The sequence below is a fragment of the Pteropus vampyrus genome, unplaced genomic scaffold (assembly GCF_000151845.1).
Source record: "Pteropus vampyrus isolate Shadow unplaced genomic scaffold, Pvam_2.0 Scaffold2, whole genome shotgun sequence".
Classification (NCBI taxonomy): Eukaryota; Metazoa; Chordata; class Mammalia; order Chiroptera; family Pteropodidae; genus Pteropus; species Pteropus vampyrus.
Genome location: NW_011888783.1, coordinates 7,068,306 through 7,091,891, shown reverse-complemented (window position 1 = coordinate 7,091,891; position 23,586 = coordinate 7,068,306). Strand labels below are relative to the sequence as shown.

The 23,586-nt window shown below is 32.6% G+C and overlaps 1 protein-coding gene and 2 pseudogenes across 1 annotated transcript in view; 2 read left to right on the top strand and 1 right to left on the bottom strand.

Annotated features, from left to right (window-relative positions):
• The first annotated feature begins 457 nt into the window (after window positions 1-457).
• Window positions 458-23,586, top strand: part of FSIP2 (fibrous sheath interacting protein 2) — an 87,791-nt gene continuing 64,662 nt past the window's right edge. Inside the window, exons 1-10 of the mRNA XM_011359918.1 lie at window positions 458-556; window positions 888-1,013; window positions 4,417-4,578; window positions 5,259-5,348; window positions 6,432-6,571; window positions 7,676-7,817; window positions 8,544-8,654; window positions 12,505-12,625; window positions 15,293-15,382; window positions 22,915-23,024. Of these exons, the coding sequence (XP_011358220.1) occupies window positions 458-556; window positions 888-1,013; window positions 4,417-4,578; window positions 5,259-5,348; window positions 6,432-6,571; window positions 7,676-7,817; window positions 8,544-8,654; window positions 12,505-12,625; window positions 15,293-15,382; window positions 22,915-23,024 (1,191 nt within the window). The remainder of the gene's footprint in view (window positions 557-887; window positions 1,014-4,416; window positions 4,579-5,258; window positions 5,349-6,431; window positions 6,572-7,675; window positions 7,818-8,543; window positions 8,655-12,504; window positions 12,626-15,292; window positions 15,383-22,914; window positions 23,025-23,586) is intronic.
• On the bottom strand, window positions 11,401-11,519 carry LOC111739361 (annotated as a pseudogene).
• On the top strand, window positions 13,951-14,068 carry LOC111739357 (annotated as a pseudogene).

The window sequence follows — 23,586 nt, the reverse complement described above, 5'->3', positions numbered from 1 at the left end:
TAGTGTCCATGTAGAAAGCCAGATCTCTGGCCCTAGAATGAGCTGTACAATCACTCCTGGAATTTATTTTTAACCATAGCTCCTTGGAGGCCAGGAGAAATTAGCCAGCTATGTGCCAGCAAAGCTTTATATATTGTGATTTTGGTTTGGTTTGACTGAGGGGTGTTGGTTTCAGAGAGAAATTGTATTTCAACTGTGGCCCTCTTAGGCCAGGCCCCTACGACTGATTTCTCCATCTCTTGGAGCCCAAGCCTCAAGCACAAGGGGTCAACCCTATGAGGGCCCCGCCCTTCTGGGGCCCCTATGATCGGACTTGGAACGTCGCGAGGGTGGAGCCTTGAGAACGCAGCATACTGGCCATTCCGGTCCGGTTGGGATCGAGGGACCACGAAGGGGAAGGGGGGAAAGCAAAGTCAAGAGGGGAGGGCGGCAGGGGATACAGGGACCCAGGTAGACTATGGAGTTGTACCTCAGCGCCTGCTCCAAGGCTGCCAATGTTGCTGCCACCAAGACAGCCACCAGCAGCCTGGCAACTGACACCCAGCAGTGTGGAGATGTGAGTGGCTAGAGGGCTAGTGTCACTGTCCTCCGCCGGGTCACCAGCCTGGTGGGGCGAGGCAGAGAGAGCCACAGACAGGTCTCGCGCTCCCTAACCATCGCGCCACGTAACCGTTGCTCTTCTGCTGCCTCGTGCGGCACAGCGGGTGGCGGTGGCTGCAACTGGCTGGTGATTTGGAACCGAGAGGTCTTCAGGGCTGTCTAGCAGGGCGGGCCCCTTCGATTCTGACTGTAATACTCTTCCGTTCCTTAGGTTAAAGTAAGAGTAGATTAGCCTAAATGGGTAATGCCTAAAAGGAAAGGCAAAACTCACCAATTGTGTCTGACAGGGTACGCACAAAACCCACTTTCCAGGGATCGGAGCGGCTCAACTACTGGATCTGCCTCTTGGGGTTAAGCTGCCTATGATCCCAGGAAGCAGTGCTTTATACTACACTACAAAGTTAAGTGAAAAGGTAAAGCAATTTTTTTGGATTAACGTTGGTTGTCTTTGCACTTTTCTTCTTGCTGTTAAAGTCAGGTGCTACATTATACAAAGTCCATTAATTTTCACTAACATTCACAGGAAAAAAAAATTAAACCTACATCTGAACTAAGGTATTGTTTAGAATGCATACCAAGCAACTTCATCTAGTATGGTTAGGACAGAATCAAGGGCTAGATAATTTAGATTCTTAGTTCTATCTTAATTTATAATTTATGGAAGCACATTAATTTTTTTAAAATAACACTTGATATATACCTATTTAGTAATATTTTATTTACTTAGAAATATGTTTGAAAGGTATAAGGTTATTGGTGTCAGCTGGCATTTAATTATATGTTATGATTTTAACCAATAATAACTTGGACAAAATTCTCATTACAGAACACTTCTAAATGATTTTGTTTTGAGCCTAATTTTATTTCACACACAAAAGTGAGAAAAAGGTAGAGCTGAAATAAGTTAACATGTTTAGTACTTTAACCTCATTTTAATGGCAGAAGGCTCTCCTTCCCTGAAGAGACTTCATAATTTGCCCCATCCTTCCTTCCCAGTCTTTTTTCCAACCCAGAGCCTCAATTTCTTCCAGTTAGGATCTTTTATACTTTCTCACACATACTATCTTAATGCTTCTGTGCCTTTGTTCATCTTGCCTCTCAAAGCTGGCATACTCTTTCTTCTCTTCAGTCTATGAATTTCAAGATTTTTTTTCTTTCAAGATTTTTTCTTAACTATCATAGCCCCTATTAGCTTGTATTTCCTTAGAATTTTCATTGCCCTTGGTTTGTATAATTTTACTCAACACTGTAATTCTATAATTATAATTTTATAACTTAAATCATACTGAGTAACAGTTTGTAGTCCTCTCAATCCCCTTCATGTTTTTAGTCCCCAGTGCTACCCCCACCCTCGAACCTCTCCAGTCCTTAACACAGTGACACTGAAGGAGGTTCGCTACATTCTTTTTGAGAGGTTGCTTTAATTAACATTACAAAAAATTCTACAAGGAAGAATTCTGAGTGACTCCCTTACCCTTCTACTGTCTATGATATCATCAGAAATGAGTAGGGCCCCTTGGTATTTGATACTCGCCTAATAAATATGATTTCTTAGTAAAGTTTGTTTCTGGAAAATTATTTTTAAAAACAAATCCATTTTACTAGAATAGAGGGAACTAACTAAAACTATGTCAACCTCACTCAATGTAACTGGGCCTTTCCTAAGCATGCTTGAAACCTATATCATTCTTTTGTGTATAAACTTAGCCTTGTCTTTCTTTTGTCTGTGTCCTCAAATATAGTGTTTGCTGTATTACTGTTTCCTCTGTCAAATATTAATTCACTTGTCAACTACTTTTTAAAAAGATGTTCTCTCTATTCTTTATTACATTAATTCTTCCCAAACTGTCTTCATTTAATTATAATTAGGTACCACACTATTTCCTTGAATTCATCAAGAGCTTACTTTTTCTTTCAGTACAAGCTCCTCAGTTGTACGCTTTTAGTTTTTTTAAATTTTTTCTTAAAGAAAAATAATCATTTTTATTGATGATAGAAGGGTTACCCTGGCTCAGAAATGGATTTGTTTAAAAGATGTTCTTTGTTTATAAGTCAGTAGCCCAGGTTTGGTCTAGAGAAACATCTTATCACAGCTAAAAGTCAATATATAAAAGAAGTTGACAGCTATATGTCAACATCCAAAGGAGACTATCAGTCCAATCCTTGACTCATGAATGTTCGTTGTTTTCTTTACAGGAAAGATATGGGCTTCATATTTGGTCTGACTGAATTCTCATAGAATTTCATTCATTGCCCTTTCAGGGAAACATTGATAAATAAGGAATTACACTTTATGATTTAGTCTCCTTGAGATTAAAGTCTGATGTTAAGCAAGAACAGAAATTTACCAAGGATGCTTTAAATTGAAAGAAAAGCTAGCACTCTATCAGGTTCCACCAATCTGCTCCTTTGCCCACATATGAAACACCCTCCCACCCACCTTGAGGGAGTTCTTTTAGGATTCCACCCAGCCAAGCTCCTTAGGGTTTAAAATCTGACTGAAGTGGCTACTGCCAGACAGAACAACGTAGAGGTCACAAGTTGGTACCTGCAGACAAATCAGGATTGTGGGGTCTCATAAACTGAATCAGGTGCCTGCAAACAGGGCACGTGCTCTCAGGTTTGCCGCATCTCCCACATATTTCAGTTGCCTTTCACTTAAGCCAGTTCCTGTTTGGCATTCTGTTGTTCTGGCTAATAACAACAACAACAACAACAACAACAACAAACAATAATAAGAAGAAAGAAAGACTATAAAGACATTAGGGCAACTTCTACACTGACTTCTGTCCTCCACTTTTTCCCTTTCCGAGGTTCTCCCATAATGCATTAACACCATCCTGCTATGGAAAAATGGACTAAAAACTCCCATTAAAAAAAAAAAAGCCCTCACTTTGGTACTATTTTAATTTACAAATAAAATTAAATAATTGAGCTGTTTCCTGTAAAGTAATAGATATAGAAACATGGCTATTAGCTGATACTTTCTCTCTTGTATACGTTAATGGCTATTGTATACGTTAATGGCTATTAGCTGATACTTTCTCTCTGGTATACATTAATAGCTGATACTTTCTCTCTTGTATACGTTAATGGCTATTGTTTCTCTCTTGTATACGTTTGGTCTTTACACATATGGAGAAATCTCAATTCCTATCAATATCCTTTATAACTGGTTCTTCAATATATTGAACTTTATAATATACTTCTTAAATTTTATCCTGACTAGCACTCCAGAAATTGTTGGGTTTCTCATATTAGATAAGACCCCAAGATACAATAACTCTTTAAACCATCATCTTTAACATCTGAATTGTACTTTTATTTTTTTATAAAGTTATTTCCATGAATCTTGGTGAAAGATTTTCTATTTTCATTTTCAGATTATTGGCGTATAATAGTCATAATTTATATTATCCCTTTATCCTTTGAATGTAGTACTTTGACCAGGGAGAGGAGGAAAATGGAGAATCTTAGTATTAGTTTTCTATATTTAAATAAATTTTATCCTATTCTCTTTCTTTTCCTCTCTTCCTTTCTACTCTGGCTCAAGGCCAGTGACTGATGGAAATCAGGGGAGGAATTAATTGAGTGAGGGTGGGTTATAAGAGTAATTCAGGTCAGCGGAGAAAAAAGCTAGGAATAAGCAACTAATGCTACTCAATCCAAATCTTTTTGTTGCTTGTTTTTTTTAATTTCAAATTATTCTTACATGATTTATTTTTAATGAACATTCTAGTGATTTTAATAGGTTAATACTTAAAAGTGTAATTCATTAATTTTAGATTTGTCATATTTTTAAATCTGTGTTTGCAGCTTTTTCGACCTTCTTATGGTTTTAACCTGACTGATCCTTATTGTCGACTTTTGGAAAACCAATATAAAAGTCTCCATGATCCACATTTAAGAGCATACTATAAGCGCAAAGATATCCTGAGGAGATTAAAGAAAGGTGGCTACATCACCAGCAATAATAAAGTGGGTTAAAGATTACTTCTTTTTAATCACTGTGATGGGAGTAGGGTATCACTTTTAACTGGGTCATGAGAAATAATGGAAAATTCCATAAATTACTTAGTATTTAGATCAATGGAAATTGGACAACAGTTGTTTATAAATGATACCACCTCATATCTTTTTCCTTGTAATATCAAAAGATGATTATCAAATAATTTGAAAATGTAAAGATAATTTCCCAACTGCATTATAGTCCTCTTTCTGTTTCTAATGGCACTGTATGCTTGTCAAGGATTATATACTATATACTTTTTAAAAACTTGGGGCAAAATTGGAACCTAGAAAAATCAGCTTGATAGAATCCTCATAGAACATAAGAATAGTCTTATATTCTAATTTGTATTAACATAATTATTGGTATTCTAATAACTGTAATTGTGTCATTAAATTTATTGTGTACTAAATTCCTTATCATAGCATGTCATATTAATAAGGTAATGAGATCTGAATAGAAATTCCTGTATTTTAACAATTGTAGAGATATTCTGCTTACAAAATTGTTAGCAAATTATTACTCTGAATACAAAAATGTTATCAAATTGCATATTATTAACTATTTTTCTTCCTGAAAGTGATTGCTATGATTTTTAAATTTTGTATTTATATATATATTTTTGCTATTGTTGTTTTGTTTTTTTTAGATTGTATGTAACTTGAGGGAATTGAATAAGTACAGAGAATATCTTACCAGTTTAAAATTAGACTTTGAAAGAAACTATATAAGAGAACAAGTAAGTTAAATACTTAAATTTGGTTTCTTACATAAGGTTTGGAAGAAAGTTTTATTTATATGCAAAGTATTTTCTTATAAATTTTTAACTTTAATTTTGACAAAATAATTAAATATTTTTTCCAAATGAAATTTAAAGCAAGAATAAATAATATTTTGAGGCTGCAATATTGGGCCAAGAGAGGGAAAGAGACCAGGTCATCTGTTAATAGGCTAGTGGTAGCTGGCATAATTTAGTAATTAAATTGCTACTCCAATATGTACCTTCTACCTAAACTGGGGCCAATAGGAAGGGTCTATTGTGGCAGCAAGATTCTTAAGATGGAACTCAAAACAGGGTTCCTGCTTGAGTAACAGGAGGAACAGTATGAATAGTTATAATGTCCCATGGTCACTCAAAGAAAATGTACACTATGTGTTTGTATCCACACACATGCAGCTGTGTTCATCCAGTAAAAAATGATATTCTAAAGGTGAAATGGAATGATTGAGTGTAGCATGAGTGGGTATAAATAGTAAATTCTTTTCAATTTTTGGCTCAAAGGTTGTGTGAAAGAATATATGTGTGTCACACACATACACAGGTGCCTGAGCAAATTCAGGTTTTAGAGTCCAGAAAGTTGAATAAAAATGAGAAAGATATGTGTATGTGTACTTTCACAAATTTATGTTCTAAGGTTGAGAGAGTTATATAGAAATGAGATTGACTTCCCAATACTTTTAAGTGTTCTATGTTTTCCATTTTTTATCTGTTCCTAGTTTTCCCTCCCCTTGTTCCATATTTTCATTTAATTTTTTTCAGAATGGGTAGGAATGTATGATAAAATATTTATCTTTTATTTTCAGAGAGAGAAATCTTTATTTTGGTTCAGTCATCCATGTCCGTAATGGATTCAAAATTGATTTAAATTCAGTTAAACAGAATTAGCTATTTACAAAGTACGAGACTTTTACTAAACACTAAATATAAAAGTCACATCAAAGGACAGTTTAATTTCTGGTAAATGTAAAAACAGTATATGTATATACACACATATACATATATTTATATGCATATATATGATGCACACTTTTTTTTAAATAGAAAATGCTCGCAAAACAAGTAAATAAACTACATGAAAACAAACAAATACCTGGACATTCTGATGTTGCACAGTTCCAAAACTGGTTGTTACAGGAGGGCACTCAATCTATTAAGGACCAGGAACGATTAATAAGGCACAGGTAAGATTAAAGTTAATGCATATTTTATGTATATATGTGGACCCAAATAAGTTGAAAAAAACTTGAAAAAAGGTTGAAAAATTGAAGTTAGGATTTTTTTTTTAAGTCCTAGACACTATTTAACTCTATTATTTCCCTCAGTGTAGAGAGAAAGAGAGACCAAGAAGTATAGGAATAGAGAACTTTTGTGTCAAGGCTAAAAAGAGCAATTTCTACCAGAAAATACAGGGTTGCTGGTAGACCAGGAGGTACTCCAAACTCATAACTGAAGAGTGAATCAGATCCAAAATCTTTCCTATAGTTGGAGATGAAGGGAACATATCTTTTAGCACATGCCTCTAGCAATAGCTTTTCATGATTTTTCTTTAAGGGCTGACAGCATTGTTTGAGGAACTTAGTGCAAAGTAAAAAATGAAGGTTTGATATAACTTTATCTAATGCCAATATAAATATGCATTGTCCTTAAAAGAAAATGTGTAAGCTCTTCAGATATTAACTACTTATGTTCAATCATTACCATTCTGTGGTCAAGGCCATTTCTTAGGCAGTAAAGGGATATATTATAGTTCTTTTTCATTCATTAAGGTGAGGGATCAGGCTGCACAAGCCTGACTTTTTTATATTCCATGGTTTCATTTTATGGTAGCTCCATAATGTACATTGACACACCAGAGACCCAGACTACAGGTAGATTTGTTCAAGACTTTGTAAATTATGCAAGACTCAGTACACATCTTTTCTTAGGAAATTCAAATCTTTGTTTTTCTAGATTTGAAGTCAATGTTTTAGTTATTTCAATTTTCTTTGCAAACTCATATTTCTAAACCTTCTGAGTTATTAATACTTACAGTGCAAAATCTATTTAATGAGTCTGCTCTACATTGTTACCATTGTACTTATATGGTAGGGAGATCTATATAACAAGTAAAACATGGTGAGAGCTAGCTTTCAGGTCCATAAACAGAGCTGATGGAAATGATAAACTTCCCATAATTCAAGAAATAAAAAGCAAGCGAGGAAGTGGTTGGAGCATATCAAAGCAGGTAATGTCATTATAAGGGAAACACCCAATTCACCTTCACTTGCATTTGCACTTTTAATTAGATATTTGGATATGATAAGTAGGGAATTAGAACAACGTGAGCGCAACGCGGAAGAGCAACACCTACTCCAGATGGACAGAGAAGAAAGACGACAGCGGGAAGACACAAGAAGAAAACTAAGTCTTCGCAGAAAAATTGAAGAGGTGAGAGATAAACTTAAAATATTGAGAGAAAAATTGTGTACAGTTGTTTCATTTGTAAATAATTTTTGCTGTCCGCTATGCTTTTTTATTAAAATTATTGAGGTGACATTACTTAATAAAATAAGGTTCAAATGCACAGTTGAACAGTATGTCATATATATATTGCATTTTGTGTTCACCTCCCAAAGTTATATTTCCTTCTGTCATCAAATTTTGATTCTTTTTACCCCTATCTACCTCCCCCTTCCCCCACTTCTCTCTGGTAACCACTAATCCACAGTCCATGTCTATGAATCTCTGTTTGTTTGTCATGTTTGTGTCCATCATATTTCTTGAAGTCATTTCAGGTCTACATAATTTACCCACATTAATCTTACTTCGCAGCTATACTACATAAGTTATATAAAATAATGAAGCTGACACCACAGATCATATATATAAGCTAACATTTACTCTTAAAGAGATGATTGTGAAAGTTATTAGACAATAACTCCTCTATAGCCCTCAGAGTGGAAAGGTCAATTATTTTAAACTTAGCCTTAGTAAAAAATAACCATGCCTACATAGGAGTGTAGCATGGAAAGCCCATTTAAAAGCCAATGTATAACTGTCATTATGCTTGACCTGATTTCTGTTAGGCCCTTCACTTCTAATTTGTTTGATGGTGGTGGACAAAATACAAAAGTTTATTGTAAACACTAAGTATAGTAATATCTTGCTCTCTAGGAGTGGAAGACAAAAGAGATGTTACTTCTGACAAAGATTGGAGAAGATGTTAAAAGAGAAGCTAGGATAGAGGAACAACGACGTAGAAGCAGAGAAGAGAGTGACAAGAAGGTAGGTTTAACATTAACCTCTAATTTAAGATGTTAGTGTTAAAGCTTCTGATAGTTTGGATTTTTGAGAGTATACTATATAAGATGATGATGGACCAGTTATCCCAAATGATATACTTTATACAAAACTAAAAGTTATTAAAAATTTTACTATATTTTGACCATATTACACTCTGGCTATAAAAAATACTGCCCTATTTTCTGATATAACTACTTTTGATTTTATCTTACATCATAAACTATACTTATAATTCCTATAGAAAAAAATGACATAACTTATTTTTTCCTTAGAATCAGAATTTCTTTGAAAAAGTTCTCAATTTTTCCCCACCAGTTAATTTTTTAAAGTTAGTGCTTTTAATTTTACATAATATATAATATTTTATGATATAGAGTCTAAATCAGTATAAAGAGAAAATCATTTGTAACCCTAGCATCACCTTATTAATTTATTGGTACACATACGCACACATACATACACTTGCATAATATTCCTATCAATGTTTATTATTCCAAGAAATAAGTAAAATCATGTTATTATATTTCATATATTATTTTGTGGATTGCTTTTTCATTTAATAAAATAACATTGACAACTTTCTATATCAATATATATTGGTTTAAAATTCTAAATAATCATCTTAGGTAGTTTATTTTTGACAAACCTAGATGTAAGTGTTAAGATTTACATAATTTGATTATATTTATATATACTGCCATATAGTAAGCTTTTTAAATATTAGAAAGTGAAATATGTATGATAATTTTTTATTCTACTTTTGTTACGTGTGCCTTTTAGTATTGTTAGGTACTCACTGCTTATATGGTAAGCTCAGCTTATTCTAATTTTCTGTAATTATTATTTTCTAATATTTAATTTTTCACCACTGTTCTTCAGTTGGGGTTCTCTTCAAGTTGGCCTTTTTTGCTTGCAGATATCTCTGAAAATACCTTTGTTTCTGGAGAGCGAAAAAGTAGCCTAGGTTTCCTCTTAATTTTTGCCTGATGCCAATAACTATTCAATGAATACTGGCCAATTTTAGTGGCAACTAGTACAATGGATTAAATCTGGGCACTGGAAGTGCCGGTTAGACGTGACAATGGATGGGAGGCATGGTAACACCATAAGCTGCCTAAACCATGTTAATGGTAGAGCTATTTGAAGTATTGACATTTCCAATGGAGTCATTCTAAATTATCCTTTTTAAAATCATGTTTTAATACAAGAGGTTTTCAATTCCTTTGTGTGTGTTTCTTAATTTTTTTATCTTGTTTTTTCAGATTTGACATTATATGTATTTTTACTTAAATTGTTAGCTTAAATTACTGTTATAAAAATCTTTAAAAGATTTTACCTTTGCATTTTTGTCAAAACTCAGTTCTATCATTCTATTTTGGACTCTTTTTGTGTTCTTTGAACTATTTGTCTATCTTACTGTATTGATTAAAGTATCTTTAATAATTCTTTAAATCAATAATACTAGTCTTCTAAGTTTGTTCTTCATTTTCAAAGTTGTTTTGGCTAATCTAAGGCCTTTAACATTTCCATATAAATTTTAGAATCAGCTTATCAATTTCTACCAAGAAATTGTGCTGAAATTTTTATTAGAATTGTGTTTATAGATAAGTTTAAGCATGATTATTCTCTTGATAATACTGTTTTCCAACTCATGAACCAAATATGTCTCTCCATTTATTTAGGTTTCCTTAACTTTCCTTATCAATGTTACATAGTTCGCAGTTACAGGTTCTTATATATCTTTTTGATAGATTCATCCCTAAATTTTTCATAATTTTTATTCTATTATAATTTATATATTTTTTATTTTGAATTCTGATTATTTGATGTTAGTATATAGAAAAGCAATTTTTATACTTATTTTGTATTCTGCATTGTTAAAACCACTTAATAGTTCTAGTTTTTTTCCAGATACCAATTGATATTCTACACAAATGATCATATTGTCTGTAAATAAAGGTAGTTTTATTTCTTCTCTTCAAAATCTCTTCTCTTCTCTTTTTATTTCCTTCTTTGCCTGATTGCACTGACTAGAACCTCTATTATAATATAGAGTAGAAGCAGTGATAGTGAACATTATTATCAAATATTTCGTTTGTCCCCTCTCTCCTCTCTGCAAACATATTAGGCTGCTTAATGTTTTCCTACATCTCACAGATATTCTTTTCATTTTGTAATTTTTTTTTCTCTCAGTGTTTTCTTTTTGGATGGTTTCTGTTCCTGAATAGACATTAATTTTTTTTGCAATGTCTACTCTACCATTAATGTATCCATTGTATTACTCATTTAACACATTTAAGAAATTGATTTTAGTCTTCTTTATATCTTTCATGTCTCTGCCTTGTGAATATGTAGAATGCAGTTATATTATCTGTTTTAATGTTCTTTAATTCTAACATTTGTGTCATTTTTGGGTCAATTTACATTGATTAATTTTTTTCATTTTATGAATCATATTCCCCTGCTTCTTTATATGCTTTGTGTTCTTTCATTGGATGCCAGATATCATGAATTTTACTTTTTGAGTGCTGAATATTTTTATATTCTTATAAATATTTTTGCTTTTTTCTTGGATGTAGATAATTTATTTGGAAACATTTCGATTGTTATAGGTCTTGCTTTTTAAAATAAATTAATTAATTTTATTTTTTAGGTGAGGCAACCCTTGGTTGACCTCACAGATTGCAAGGACCTTGTCAACTTACAGTCCCTTATTTTTTATTTTTTACACCTATAGCATCTGATCTTTCTAGGTGATCTCCCATCCAAGTACTAACCAGGCCTGACCCTGCTTAGCTTCTGAGATCAGATGGGATCGGGCTTGTTCAGGGTAGCATGGCTATAGATGGTCTTATTTTTTTTTTAATTGATATATAATTTGTGTTTGTTTTTTCTTTTTTGTGAATTTTATTTTTAATTATAGCCGATATACAATATTATGTCAATTTCTGGTGTTAATGTAATGATTAGATATTAAATATCTTATGACGTGATCACCATGATAAGTCTAGCAACCATCTATCACCATACATAGTTGCAATATATGTATGCCTTACTGTTGAATTGTACACCTAAAACTTACTGGATTTAGTTAATCAAGGTCTTGCTTTTTAAGATTTGATAGATGGGTCCAGAACTATGTTTAATCTTGGACTAATTATTCTTCACTACTGAAACAAGACTCGCTTTAGTACTCTATCCAATGCCCTGTGACTTACAAAATCTTTCCAGAGTGGCTGGTGAGAATAGACAAGATAGGTCAGTGCTGAGCATTGTTCTCTGTAATCCTTTAAGATGGTCTGTTCTGTGACTTTGGGTAGCATGCATGTACTGATCGATTCTCTTGCTGAATACCATAGGGAAACATCTGCGGATTTCTGTTTTTTTTTTCTCTATGCAAACAAATGCATTCTGGTACATCTAAGAATGACGTGAGTCCAGGGATTCACAAAAGGAAGTCACATTTCATGTATTATATTATGTTTGCGTATAGTAGCCCTGAGTGACTTGTGGTTCAGTCACTCAAGAATCTTCCACCTGAAGATGATTTAGAAATTCCCTAAACTCACCAGGATAGCTATGGATGTAGAGACCCTTTTTGACCTGAAACTAGACTAGTTCTCCAAATGTGTGCGGTGAAGTAAATTGCATCTATGTGTTAAATATAGTCTTCATGTTTGACCACAAATGGAAATTTCTGCCCAGTATAACCTTACAAGTCACAAGGCAAGAATGACTGTTCCTTTCCAATATACTATCGTATTATAAATATTTATTTGCATTTCTAAATAGCAAGTTGATGTTAACCAATATATTTTCTTTAATATTTCAGAAACAAGCCTTTCTAGAGAAAAGAATGGCTTATCATTTACAAAAAATGCAAGAAAATGGCTTTAAAAGAGAAGAGATGGGAAAAAATACATTTGATTACAGAGAACAAGACAGAACACCTAGTGAATGTAAGAACATTAGAAGCTGATATAGCTATGTTGAAAGTGCTTATCTATGTATTTATAAAAAAAAAAAAACTCTCTTATAAAACTTTGTTTGTTTACACTTACTACCAGCTTTGTATGAGGCACAGTTCTAGGTATTTGCTTATTACAGTTCAAGTTGAAAAGTAAACATATATGTAAAAATTAAAACAAGCTAAAATAATTCTATCAAGTTCTTTAGTGGACAAGCTTGCCTACACTGCAATTTTAATCAACTTCCTTATATTTAAAATAATGGATTTTTAGCTACCAAACCTTAAAAAAGTTATGTGGAATATAATTGCTATTATATACCAACATAGCATTCTGCTATGTAGTCAGCCAGAAAGAATAGTTGGTACCAGAGAAAAATAAAGTAAAGAAGAAAAAGAAGAGTTAAAAGAAAAAAGAAAGATGTAAAGGAAATGAAGACAGTTTAAAAGAGGAATATCAAATCATGAATTTGCGATGCTCAATGTCTACCAGTTTCTTTTTATTTATAACATTATAAGATTATAGTGGGCTTTATTAAATTAAATTGATGATAGTAATTAAAAGTTCATGGCTGGAATGCAAAAATATAGACTTGTGTTAATTGTCTATGACTATGTACTATTAAGAAAAAACATGATCATTTTCCATGCAGTTATCATCACAGGATCCCATCAGTCCTATCCCTGTCCCATTAATCCTGCTTCTAGGAAAGAACCTACACATTTCACTTGAAGAGATTATCAGCTAGTCTCCACTGGCTCTTATTTTTACTTACCACAAATCCATTTTTTAAATTGCTACCTAATTACACTTAAAACTCTGTTCTGATGATTTCTTCTCCTGGACCAAAATCTTAAATATCTGAAGCTCAGACTTCTTAGGCAACCATTCATTCCATCTAGAGTCCAACCCAGACCTAACTATTTGACTTTATTTCACACTACCTCCTTGAATAAAAGCAGCTATAATCTAGGGGTGATGTGCACACTCTCTTGCGCCAAATTGCTAAAGTCCAAGTCCCACTTTACCATTTTCTAGCTGTGTAAATAGCTTAGACAAATTACGTAACCTCCCTGAGCCACAGTTTCATCATCAGAAAACAAAGATAATATTCCTTAATAATTCCCCTAAAGAGCCAAAAATTCTAGCCCATAGTAAGTACTCAATTTATTCATTGTCCAGTCAAATGAGACTACTGACCATTCCTAAAACACAAATTACCTTTCGTACTTCTATGCCTTCTGTTATTTAATTTTCTTAAACTGGAATGACATGTTCACTGTCCTTCTATCCAAATCTGACAATTCTTGGTCTACGGCATGCCACCCTGAACAAGCCTGATCCCATCTAATCTCAGAAGCTAAGCAGGATCGAGCCTGGTTAGTACTTGGATGGGAGACCACCTAGGAAGACCAGGTGCTGTAGGCATAAAAAATTTAAAAATTAGGAATTGTAAGCTGACAAGGTCCTTGCAATCTATGAGGTCAACCAAGGGTCGCCTCACCTAAAAAAATATAAAATAAAATCTGACAATTCTTTAAGCTCCTCTGTAAATGAAACTCCACAAAGACTTTCTTAGTAACCCTAATTCTCTCCTTTGAATCCCTATAGTACTTTGTGTCATTCTTAATACACTTATTAAATACTTCCACCCATAATATTTTTAACTACTACTTTCGTGTTTCACAGAGCACCTAGTACTATATGTATGTATGTATGTCTGTATGCATGCATGCATGCATGTATGTATATATGTACAGACTAAATATATGCTTGCTGAGAGAACTAATTCGATCTATTCAGCTCACTGAGATAATGACAGCAATCTCATGCTTCAGAAATTACTTCAGTAACTATATACATCTTCAACTGTTAACTTTCTCATTTAATAGGAAAAGAATTTCAAGTAGATATTTTGAATATTTGTTACCTAAAATCCCCCTCTTTTGAAGAAATAGAATGTAAGTGAATTTAATTTGCATTGTCAATTAACAAGAATATGAACATCTATTTCATAAATGAAATTGAATTATACCTCCATGGTAATGTTGTCATCTTCCACGAAGCAGATGGCTTCCAGAGGAACACAGAGAATGAGAGGAAGGGACTATCAAGTGAATCTGCTCCAGTGGGGAGATAGACCACTTTTTCACATTTTACATCTCTAATGAAAAAATCATTCAGCACACATGCGTGAGGATCCTTACCTCCTGAATGGTTGGACACATGAACTATATAATCACCTCTATCATGAAGGAGAGATATGAATTCGATTGATTATGCTAGGCTGTAGGACACATCCAAGAATTGTAATAGTCACTGTTGACTGATACACCCAGCCAGTAGCTATGTTGGTACGCATCCCCACAGACAGAAAATGACATTTACAGTAGAGCTGGGTGTAGCTTTATCTCTCTGCCAGAAAAAATTTCTGTCCCTCCAAGAATATTGTTTAACTTAAAGGGATAATATTTCAAGAGGAAGTATCTTTCTTTCCATTTCACATCTCTCCATCTTCTCTAATACTTCCCACAATCCCACATACAAATTAACATATGGCATAATTCCTCTCGGGCATGAAAAGATAGTCTATATTGGGTAATTCTGTCATCACCATTATTAAAAATAAATGTTTTATTACATTTCTTTAAGATCCTTCTCTAAAGAAGAAAAAGAAGATTTATGATGATATAAAATTAATTTATCCTGTTGGTGACCAGAAAGCAAATAAAGGAGTACATGGTAATTAAATATTGTGATAAGGAATATTAAATAGAATTTAGGAAAAGACTGAGTTTAGACAGCCTCTTTTGCTTCTGTTATTAAATGACTGATTGAGAGTGATGCTTAACAACAATGATGCAACCTCTATTGCTTTCAGAATTTGATCTCTAGCTATTGATTTAGCATTTTAAACTTAACATTGTATCATCATTTTAGAAAAATTAAATGAGGGGTCTATTTCTGTTAAATGAGTAGTATATGAAAACTTACAAATTGCCAAATAATTTTATAATGTTCATAATGTTTTTAGAAAACTCTAAATAGGTCAGAAAGTATGTTAACTCTAAAATTACCATGAGCCCTATTGAAATTATCACTTTATTCTTTATCTCATATTATCTCATACTGTGTTACTTTATGTTATCTATTAGAGCTCACTGGATTAAATGAGAAACTCAAATGATAGCATAAAAATCCTCCGAATATAATACTATCAAAAGTATAAGCCTATTTAAAGTTGAACAATATGAAACTCCTCCCACTATTAAATTTTTGGGGAAAAATTAAAGTATGAATATTAAATTCCTTTGTCCTTATCAGTTAAAATCTAAAGAAAAGAAGTCCAAAATCTTTCCTCTCTGAATGTGTAATTTAATTAGTCAGTCTCATCAAGGAACAGAAACCTGGGGAGGGACAAGGTTGACTTAGCTGAAGCTGTCTTTCACTCTGAGGACCAGTGAGGTTGAGTTCATTCAACTATAAACTTTATGGATCCTATTTTTAAAGTCCAAAGAATTTTGTATAACACACTAAAGGGTTCTTACAACACACACAATTATGACAACACCAGCCCCACATCTACTAAAATGTAGACAATAAAACTAAATTCTTAGTTTCGAAATCAGTTATCACAGAAGATCACAGAATAATCTTCTAAAACTCTAATGTTTAATGCAGCACAGACTGGTCTTACTGATCTCAAAAAACCTCAGTGGTATGGGAAGAAAGGATGGTAGATGGAAAATATTGTTTTCAGCCTCACCAGGTTAGCAGTCTATCTGTAACAACTATCCAGAGATCAGACCTATACAATAAAGCATAGTTGGGAAACATATTCTGTTAAAAGATGAATTCTGAAACTATACTGGTATGTAGAGGGAAGGAGGATTATATCTATATCTATCCTCCACTCTAAGAGAGTTGCATGCAAGTCATTTCTTTTTTATGAATTTTAGAAATGTTCAGTAGTGGCATCACGTTAGGTATTATAAGTTCTCCTCTTTCTCATTCATCATCAAAACTTCCTAGTTTCCATTTTATCATTGAACCTTGAGTATGAGCTCTGTACAGTGTCATAGCTTTTACTCTTTTTTGGGCAGTTTGCTCTACATTTTGTAGTTAGCAACTCTCAAGCCGTGTTCAGGGCCCTAAATTTCCTATAATCTTTGCTTCTAATTTTTTCTCTGTACTTTTTCATTCTCAAAAAAATATCCTGAAGTATTTATTTTGTTTTTTAAATTACACTAAAAGTAAATAAATGTTTTGTACAAGTGCATGAATTTTAACATATGTATGGATTTGTGTTACCTTTACCATAATCATATAAGAACTGTTCCAACATACTACAAATTTCCTTTTGCAGCCAAACCTCCCTCTCTCCCACTAGTAACCCCAGGTACCACTGACATGTTCTCCATCATTATAGTTCCCCCCACCCCCTTTAGACAATGTCTTATAAATGAAATCATATGGTATTTGACCTTTGGATAATAACTTATTTCACTAAGCATAATACTTTTGAAATTTATTCAAGTTATTGTACGTGTCAGTAGTTTACTTCTTTTTATTGCTGAGTAGTATTCCATTGTATGTATGCACTGGATTTGTTTATTCAGTCACCAGCTAGAGGAAGTTTGGGTCATTTCCAGGTTTTGGTGATTATGAATAGAAAGATAAGCAGTATTTGTATTAGGCATTTTGTGTGAACAAGGGATTGTTGTGTCATATGAATAGTGTATGTTAAAGTTTATAAAGAACTGCTCAACTGTTTTCCACAGTGGCTATAACATTTTGCATTCCCATCGGTAATCCATTTGCTATGCATTCTTGCAACCATTGGTATTATCAGTAACTTTTGTTTTAGCCATTCTAGTAGATGTAGTGGTATCTCATTGTGGCTTTCATTTGCATTTCTTTGATGACTAATGATGATGAATATCTATTAATATAAATATGCTGTTTGCCTTTCCTAAATACTGCTTGATGGAGAATCTGTTGAAGATTTTTGCTTATTTTTAATTAGATAGCTTTCTGACTGTTGAGTTTGGGGAGTTATTTATGCATTTTGTATACAAATCTTTTTCAGATATGTGATTTGCAAACATTGTCAGTCTGTGACTTGCTTTTTCATTTTCTGTTTCATTGATCAATCTATGTGTTTATCCTCCACTAATACTGCAGTGTCTTGATTATTGTAGATTTTTATTGTCTTAAAATCAAGTATAATTCTACCAACTTTATTTTTTCTTTAAAAATGTATGTCTATTTTAATTCATTTGCCTTTTTCATATGAATTTTATAATCAGCTTGTCTATAAAAATTATACTGGGATTTTTGAATGGAGTACATTAAATCGATCTCTAGATCAATTTTAGGAGAAAAAGAAATCTTTACTATACAGGATCTTCTAATCCACAAACATGTTATCTCTTTATTTAGGTTGTCCTTGATTTCTTTCATACATGTTTTGTAGATTTCAGCATAAAGATCTTATATATGTTGTGCTATATTTATATATAACTACTTCGTTTTTAGTAATGTCATACATGGTATTTTTAAAACTTGGTTTCTAATTGTCAGTGTCTATTGCTTTTATGTCTCTTTGTACAGATTTTTAGTGATTGTTCTACATAATAATGTACTTAGTTAGCTTTTCACAATCATGAATTAATATTTTACTCTTTCAGTGGAATGTGGAAACCTTACCACTATATATGTCTCCTTATCCCTCTCACCTTTATTATAGTTGTGTTAAGTATCATATCTATATATATCAAACAACTGCTTAGAGAATATAATAAATTTTATTTTAAATAACTAAACGGGGGAAGAATAGTCTATCATATCTATTTGAATAGTTATCACTTTAGTTGCTCTTTAATTCTTGATGTGTCCCAGGTTTTTTTCTGTTCCTTTCTTTCTTCAGTCTATGGAACTTCCCATAACATCTCTTTTAGAACAGATTTTCTGGCACTGAATTATCTTAGTTTTCTTTCATCTAAGACTATCTTTATTTTACCTTCATTCCTGAAAGTAAAATATAGAATTGTAAGTTGACAGGGATTCTTTTTTCCCCAGATCTTTAAAAATTTTGCTCCACGTCATTGTCTTTTGATGAGATAACTGCAGTATTTGAATTGTTGATCCTCTATTAATAATGTGACATTTTTCTCTAGTGGTTAAGATGTTTTGTGTGTGTGAGGAGACAATTTTCACTTCAACTATGATATGTATCTTGAGATATATTTCTTTGTTTTTGTTTTTCCTCCCTTTAACATCCGCTGGGTTTCTATAACTGTTTTATCTTTTGCCAAATTTCCCTTAAGCAGATCTCCTTCTTCCACAAAGAGAACTACTATTTAAATCTGATGATTGTCATAACCATTATGTTTAAAATATATTTACTACATGAGTGTATATTTTTAAACTACATATGTACATATAGACATATATGTATAGATGCCATTATTAAGATATTTTACTGTAACTGATATGCTATTGTATCCAGTCTTATGTGACTTGTTTTTCATACTCAGCTTTGTTTCAGAAGCTTTATCTATGTGCTGCCTGACACTTTACTTCATTCCATTACTGATCCTATCCCATTATGTGAATATACCACAATTTATACATCTGGTTTTCTGTTGATGGAAGTGTTTATTAGTTGAATAATCTTTCACTGAACATTCTTGTACATATATAACTCCTGGCACTTGTGGACAAGAGATTCTCTCGGTGTTATATTCATAGATATAGGATTTCTAAGTCACGTTTCCTCTTCTGAGAAATTGTATTTTCATTTTATATGTTCATTTTCCTACTGGGATGTTTTTATTATGGATTTGAAAGATTTTTCTTAATCATACTAAACATTCATTATTACATAAGTATATATCATACAGCAAATTTCTTCCAACTTGTGATTTGTTTTTATTCTTTATTTTTATCATTTGATGTACAGTTCTTTATTCAATGAAATAAAATTATATATTTTTTCTTCATGGTTTGCATATTTTGTTACTTTTTATTTGAGGTCAGTTCGTATGAGTTCTCTTTGATAAGGCAAAGGCATTAATATTTTGTCTTATTTATGAGGCAAATATTTCCATAGTTTTGTCAATGACTTTTTTTAGCTTATTAAACATTTCAAACATAAACAAAACCAACAAAACCCGTATGTATCTATCATTCGATTTCAACAATAACTCATGGAAAATTGTTTTGTCTATGCCCTGCTGCCACATTGTTTTAAAGCACATCCCACACATAATAGCATTTCATCCATCAATATATCAGTATGTATCTAAAAGATAAGGGTTATTTTTTAATATATAACCACGATACCATTATTACATTGCACCAATTAGTAATTCTTTAATGTAATAAAATATTTAATCATTATTTCACTTTCCAGTATCCTGAATGTCACAAAAACATTTTGATGTTCATTTAAATTCACAATGATGCCTATTGCAATAATTTGTCTTTTCAGACTCTTTTAATCTATAGATACTCTTTCCATATATCCATCTACCTCCCACCTTCTCTCCTTCCCTCTTTTTTAAATTACAGCTTATTTGTTGAAGAAACTGAGTTGCTTGTACATTGAGTTCTTCACAGAGTAAACTTGCTGATTGCATCTATATGGTATAGTCATATATGTTATTTCTTCTGTATTTCTTATAAAATATTGGTTAGACTGATACACTTTTAAGTTTAAATATTTTAGCAAAATGGATTCTTAGATGATGGTGTGTCTTTACATCAGGAGGCATATAATATCTCATTTTTCTCTTTGTGATGGTAGCTGCCATTTATGTGCAAGGCGTAGATCTATGAATTAATTAGGGGCTGCAAAATTGGGATATTTTAATTCTATCATTCATCATAGATTAGCTGGAATATTTCTATAAAGAGAAACTTCCCCTCAACTACTATTTTGTTACAATGTGGTATAGTATACTTAGGAAAAGCAGACTGACGCTTAACATTTTAGCATCATTTATCAGTTTTTAATATAATGAATAGGTTCAGTAGCATCTTTCAATGATGAGCAATTAGTTTTGTGTTATTATAGATTCATGGATTTAAACAAATATGATGTGTTTTGATACATTTCTGCTATTGGGTTTATTAATGCTGTAATTGTGACAGCTCTGGCCAGTGGGAACCCCTTCTAGATAACTCTGAGTTGTTGTGACATAACCCTAGTGATTTTTAATGGTTTCCTTGCTATCCAGGAAGGCAGGATTATCCAAGCTTATCTTGTGCACTTTCAGTTTGTTTAACACTATTGAGTTTTACTGGCATCTTTGAAAAGATAAAAGTGACTATATATTGATGGACCTAATTCTGGAAACTCTGTTTTATTGATCCGTTTGTCCTTATGTAAACACAGTATTATCTTAATTACTGTAGGTTTATAATAAGTCTTGAAATTTGGCAGTTCGAGTTCTCCAACATATGTTATTCTTCTAGGTTGACTTAGTTATATGAAGGCCTTTGCATTTCCATAGAAATTTTCAAACCAGCTTTCCAATTTCTACAACACAGTCTGCTGGGATTTTATTTGGGTTTACCTTTCATTTCTTTTCTTTGCTGGCTAGGACCTCCAGGATGGTGTTGAGCAAAATGGTGATTGTGTACATCCTAATCTTGTTCTAAAACTTAAGGGAAAGGGATTGATATAAATTATAATATTGGCTCTAGACATTTGAGGATAGCTTTCATCAAAGAAAGGACACATCCTCATATCCTTAGTTTACTAAGAGGTCTTATCATGAATGGGTATTGAATTTTATCGTATTTTTTCCTGTATCTTTGAGATAATCTAAATCTTCTCCTATTTTCCCCTCTTTTTGTGGCGAACTACTTTAACTTATTTTTAAATGTTAAACCAACCCTGCATTCTTAGGATAAATCTCACTTATTCATGATGAATTATCTTTATTAGAAATTATTAGTTTCAGTTTATTTTTTAATAATTTTTATACCTTTATTCACAGGGAATATTGATTGAGATTTTCTTTTCTTATAACTTGTAATGATTTTGGTATTAGAGTGATCCTGGTCTTAAAATATAATTTGAGAGAGGTTTTCACTCCTCTTCAATTTTTTGGAAGAATTTGTGTAGAATTAGTGTAATTTCATCTTAGATATTTGGTATACTTTAGAAGTGAAGTCATTTGAGACTGGAGTTTGCTTTGTGGAACTGTTTTTAACTACATATTTAATTTCTTTAATAATTATGAGGATCTTCATATTATTTATCTATCCCTGAATGAGATTTGGTAGTTTGTGTTGTTCTAGGAATTTGTCCCTTGCATGTAATTTTTAAAAATTATTATCATACATTTTTTCATAGTATTCCTTTTTTATTATTTTTAGTAAATTTAGTATTAGTATAGTTTAGTATCTAAAAACTCAGTTGTACTGTTATCTAGAAATTTGTTTCTTCTCTTTTTCCTGATCTGGCTTATCACTTTTTGAACCCTTCAAAGATCCAGCTGTTAGTTTCATTCTCTCTGATTTTTCTATTTCTTTGATTTTTTACTGTTTTACCCTTCCCTTTGTTTTGCTTACTAAGTATTGACAAGATGTGGAAGAAATGAAATGTTGATACAATGTTGAAGGATATATAAAATGGTAAAACCACTTTGGGAAACAGTGTGGCATTTCCCAAAAGTTAAATACATAGCTACCGTATGATCCAGTCATTTTACTACTAGGTATTTACCCAATAGAAATGAAAAAATATGTCCATGCAAACAGTTACGCATGTTCATAAAGGCTAGTTGCAAGAGGCCAAAAACAGAAGCAACCCAAACAGGTGAGTGGATAACAAATTGTGACATATCCATACAATGAATATTTCTCAGGAATTAAAAGAAACAAATTATTAATACATGCGACATTATGTTGAATGGAAGAAGCTAGGCCAAAAAAAATAAAAATAGAGAGAGAGAGAGAGTGTGTGTACATACTATATGATTCCATTCATACAAAATTAATTCAAGTTAATGTTGTGTGAGAGGTGGAGAGCAGTGTTGTCAAGGGATGGGTGGTGAGGGATAGATGAATTACAAAGGTGGGTGAGAAAACTTTGAGTGTATTGAAAATGTTATTTGGATTGTAGTGATGGTTTCACAGTTGTAGATATTTAAAATTGATAAAAACTTTCAATTTAAATAAGTACAGTTCATTGTACTTCAATTAGACTTCAATAAGTTTGTTTATAAAAACTACAATGTTTCTCTTTCTTTTACTTTTAGACCCTGCAGCAAATGCTATTCATCTGTCTCTAGGTGGTTCAAAGAATGTCAAAAAATCAGCAGCTCCAGTTTTTCAGTCAGATGTATATGATAATGGTACTGAACAAAAGGTATAAAATTGTCTCAAACTTTTGTATGGTGATTATTAATTTACCTAGTTAATTTTCACTTCTGTGAACTATCTCTTTCACTGCTAGCATGGTATTGATTTGGTAGAGATATTAGGGTCTATTCATGAGAACTGAGTTAAGTTACCTTTGTGCTAAACTCACTATGTAATTTAGCAGAAACTAATCCAAACAAGCCCTGTGCTAAGCCAGAAGGAAGGAAAATGGAGGAAATTGGGTCGCATAGAGTACAAAGATGAATAAGACATAATCACTTGAGGACTTGTTGTCTAACGTGCCCAACAGGCATAGTAAAATGTTACAATAAAATGAGAGTATGGAATGATAAATTTTATTTTGATTCTAAGCAATGCATCCATTAAGCATTGGATTGGATTGGATTGGGTTGGGTTGGATTGGGTTGGGTTGGGTTGAGTTGGGTTGGGTTGGGTTGAGTTGAGTTGGGTTGGGTTGGGTTGGGTTGGGTTGGGTTGGGTTGGGTTGGATTGGATTGGATTGGATTGGATTGAATTGGGTTGGATTGGGTTGGATTAGGTTGGGTTGA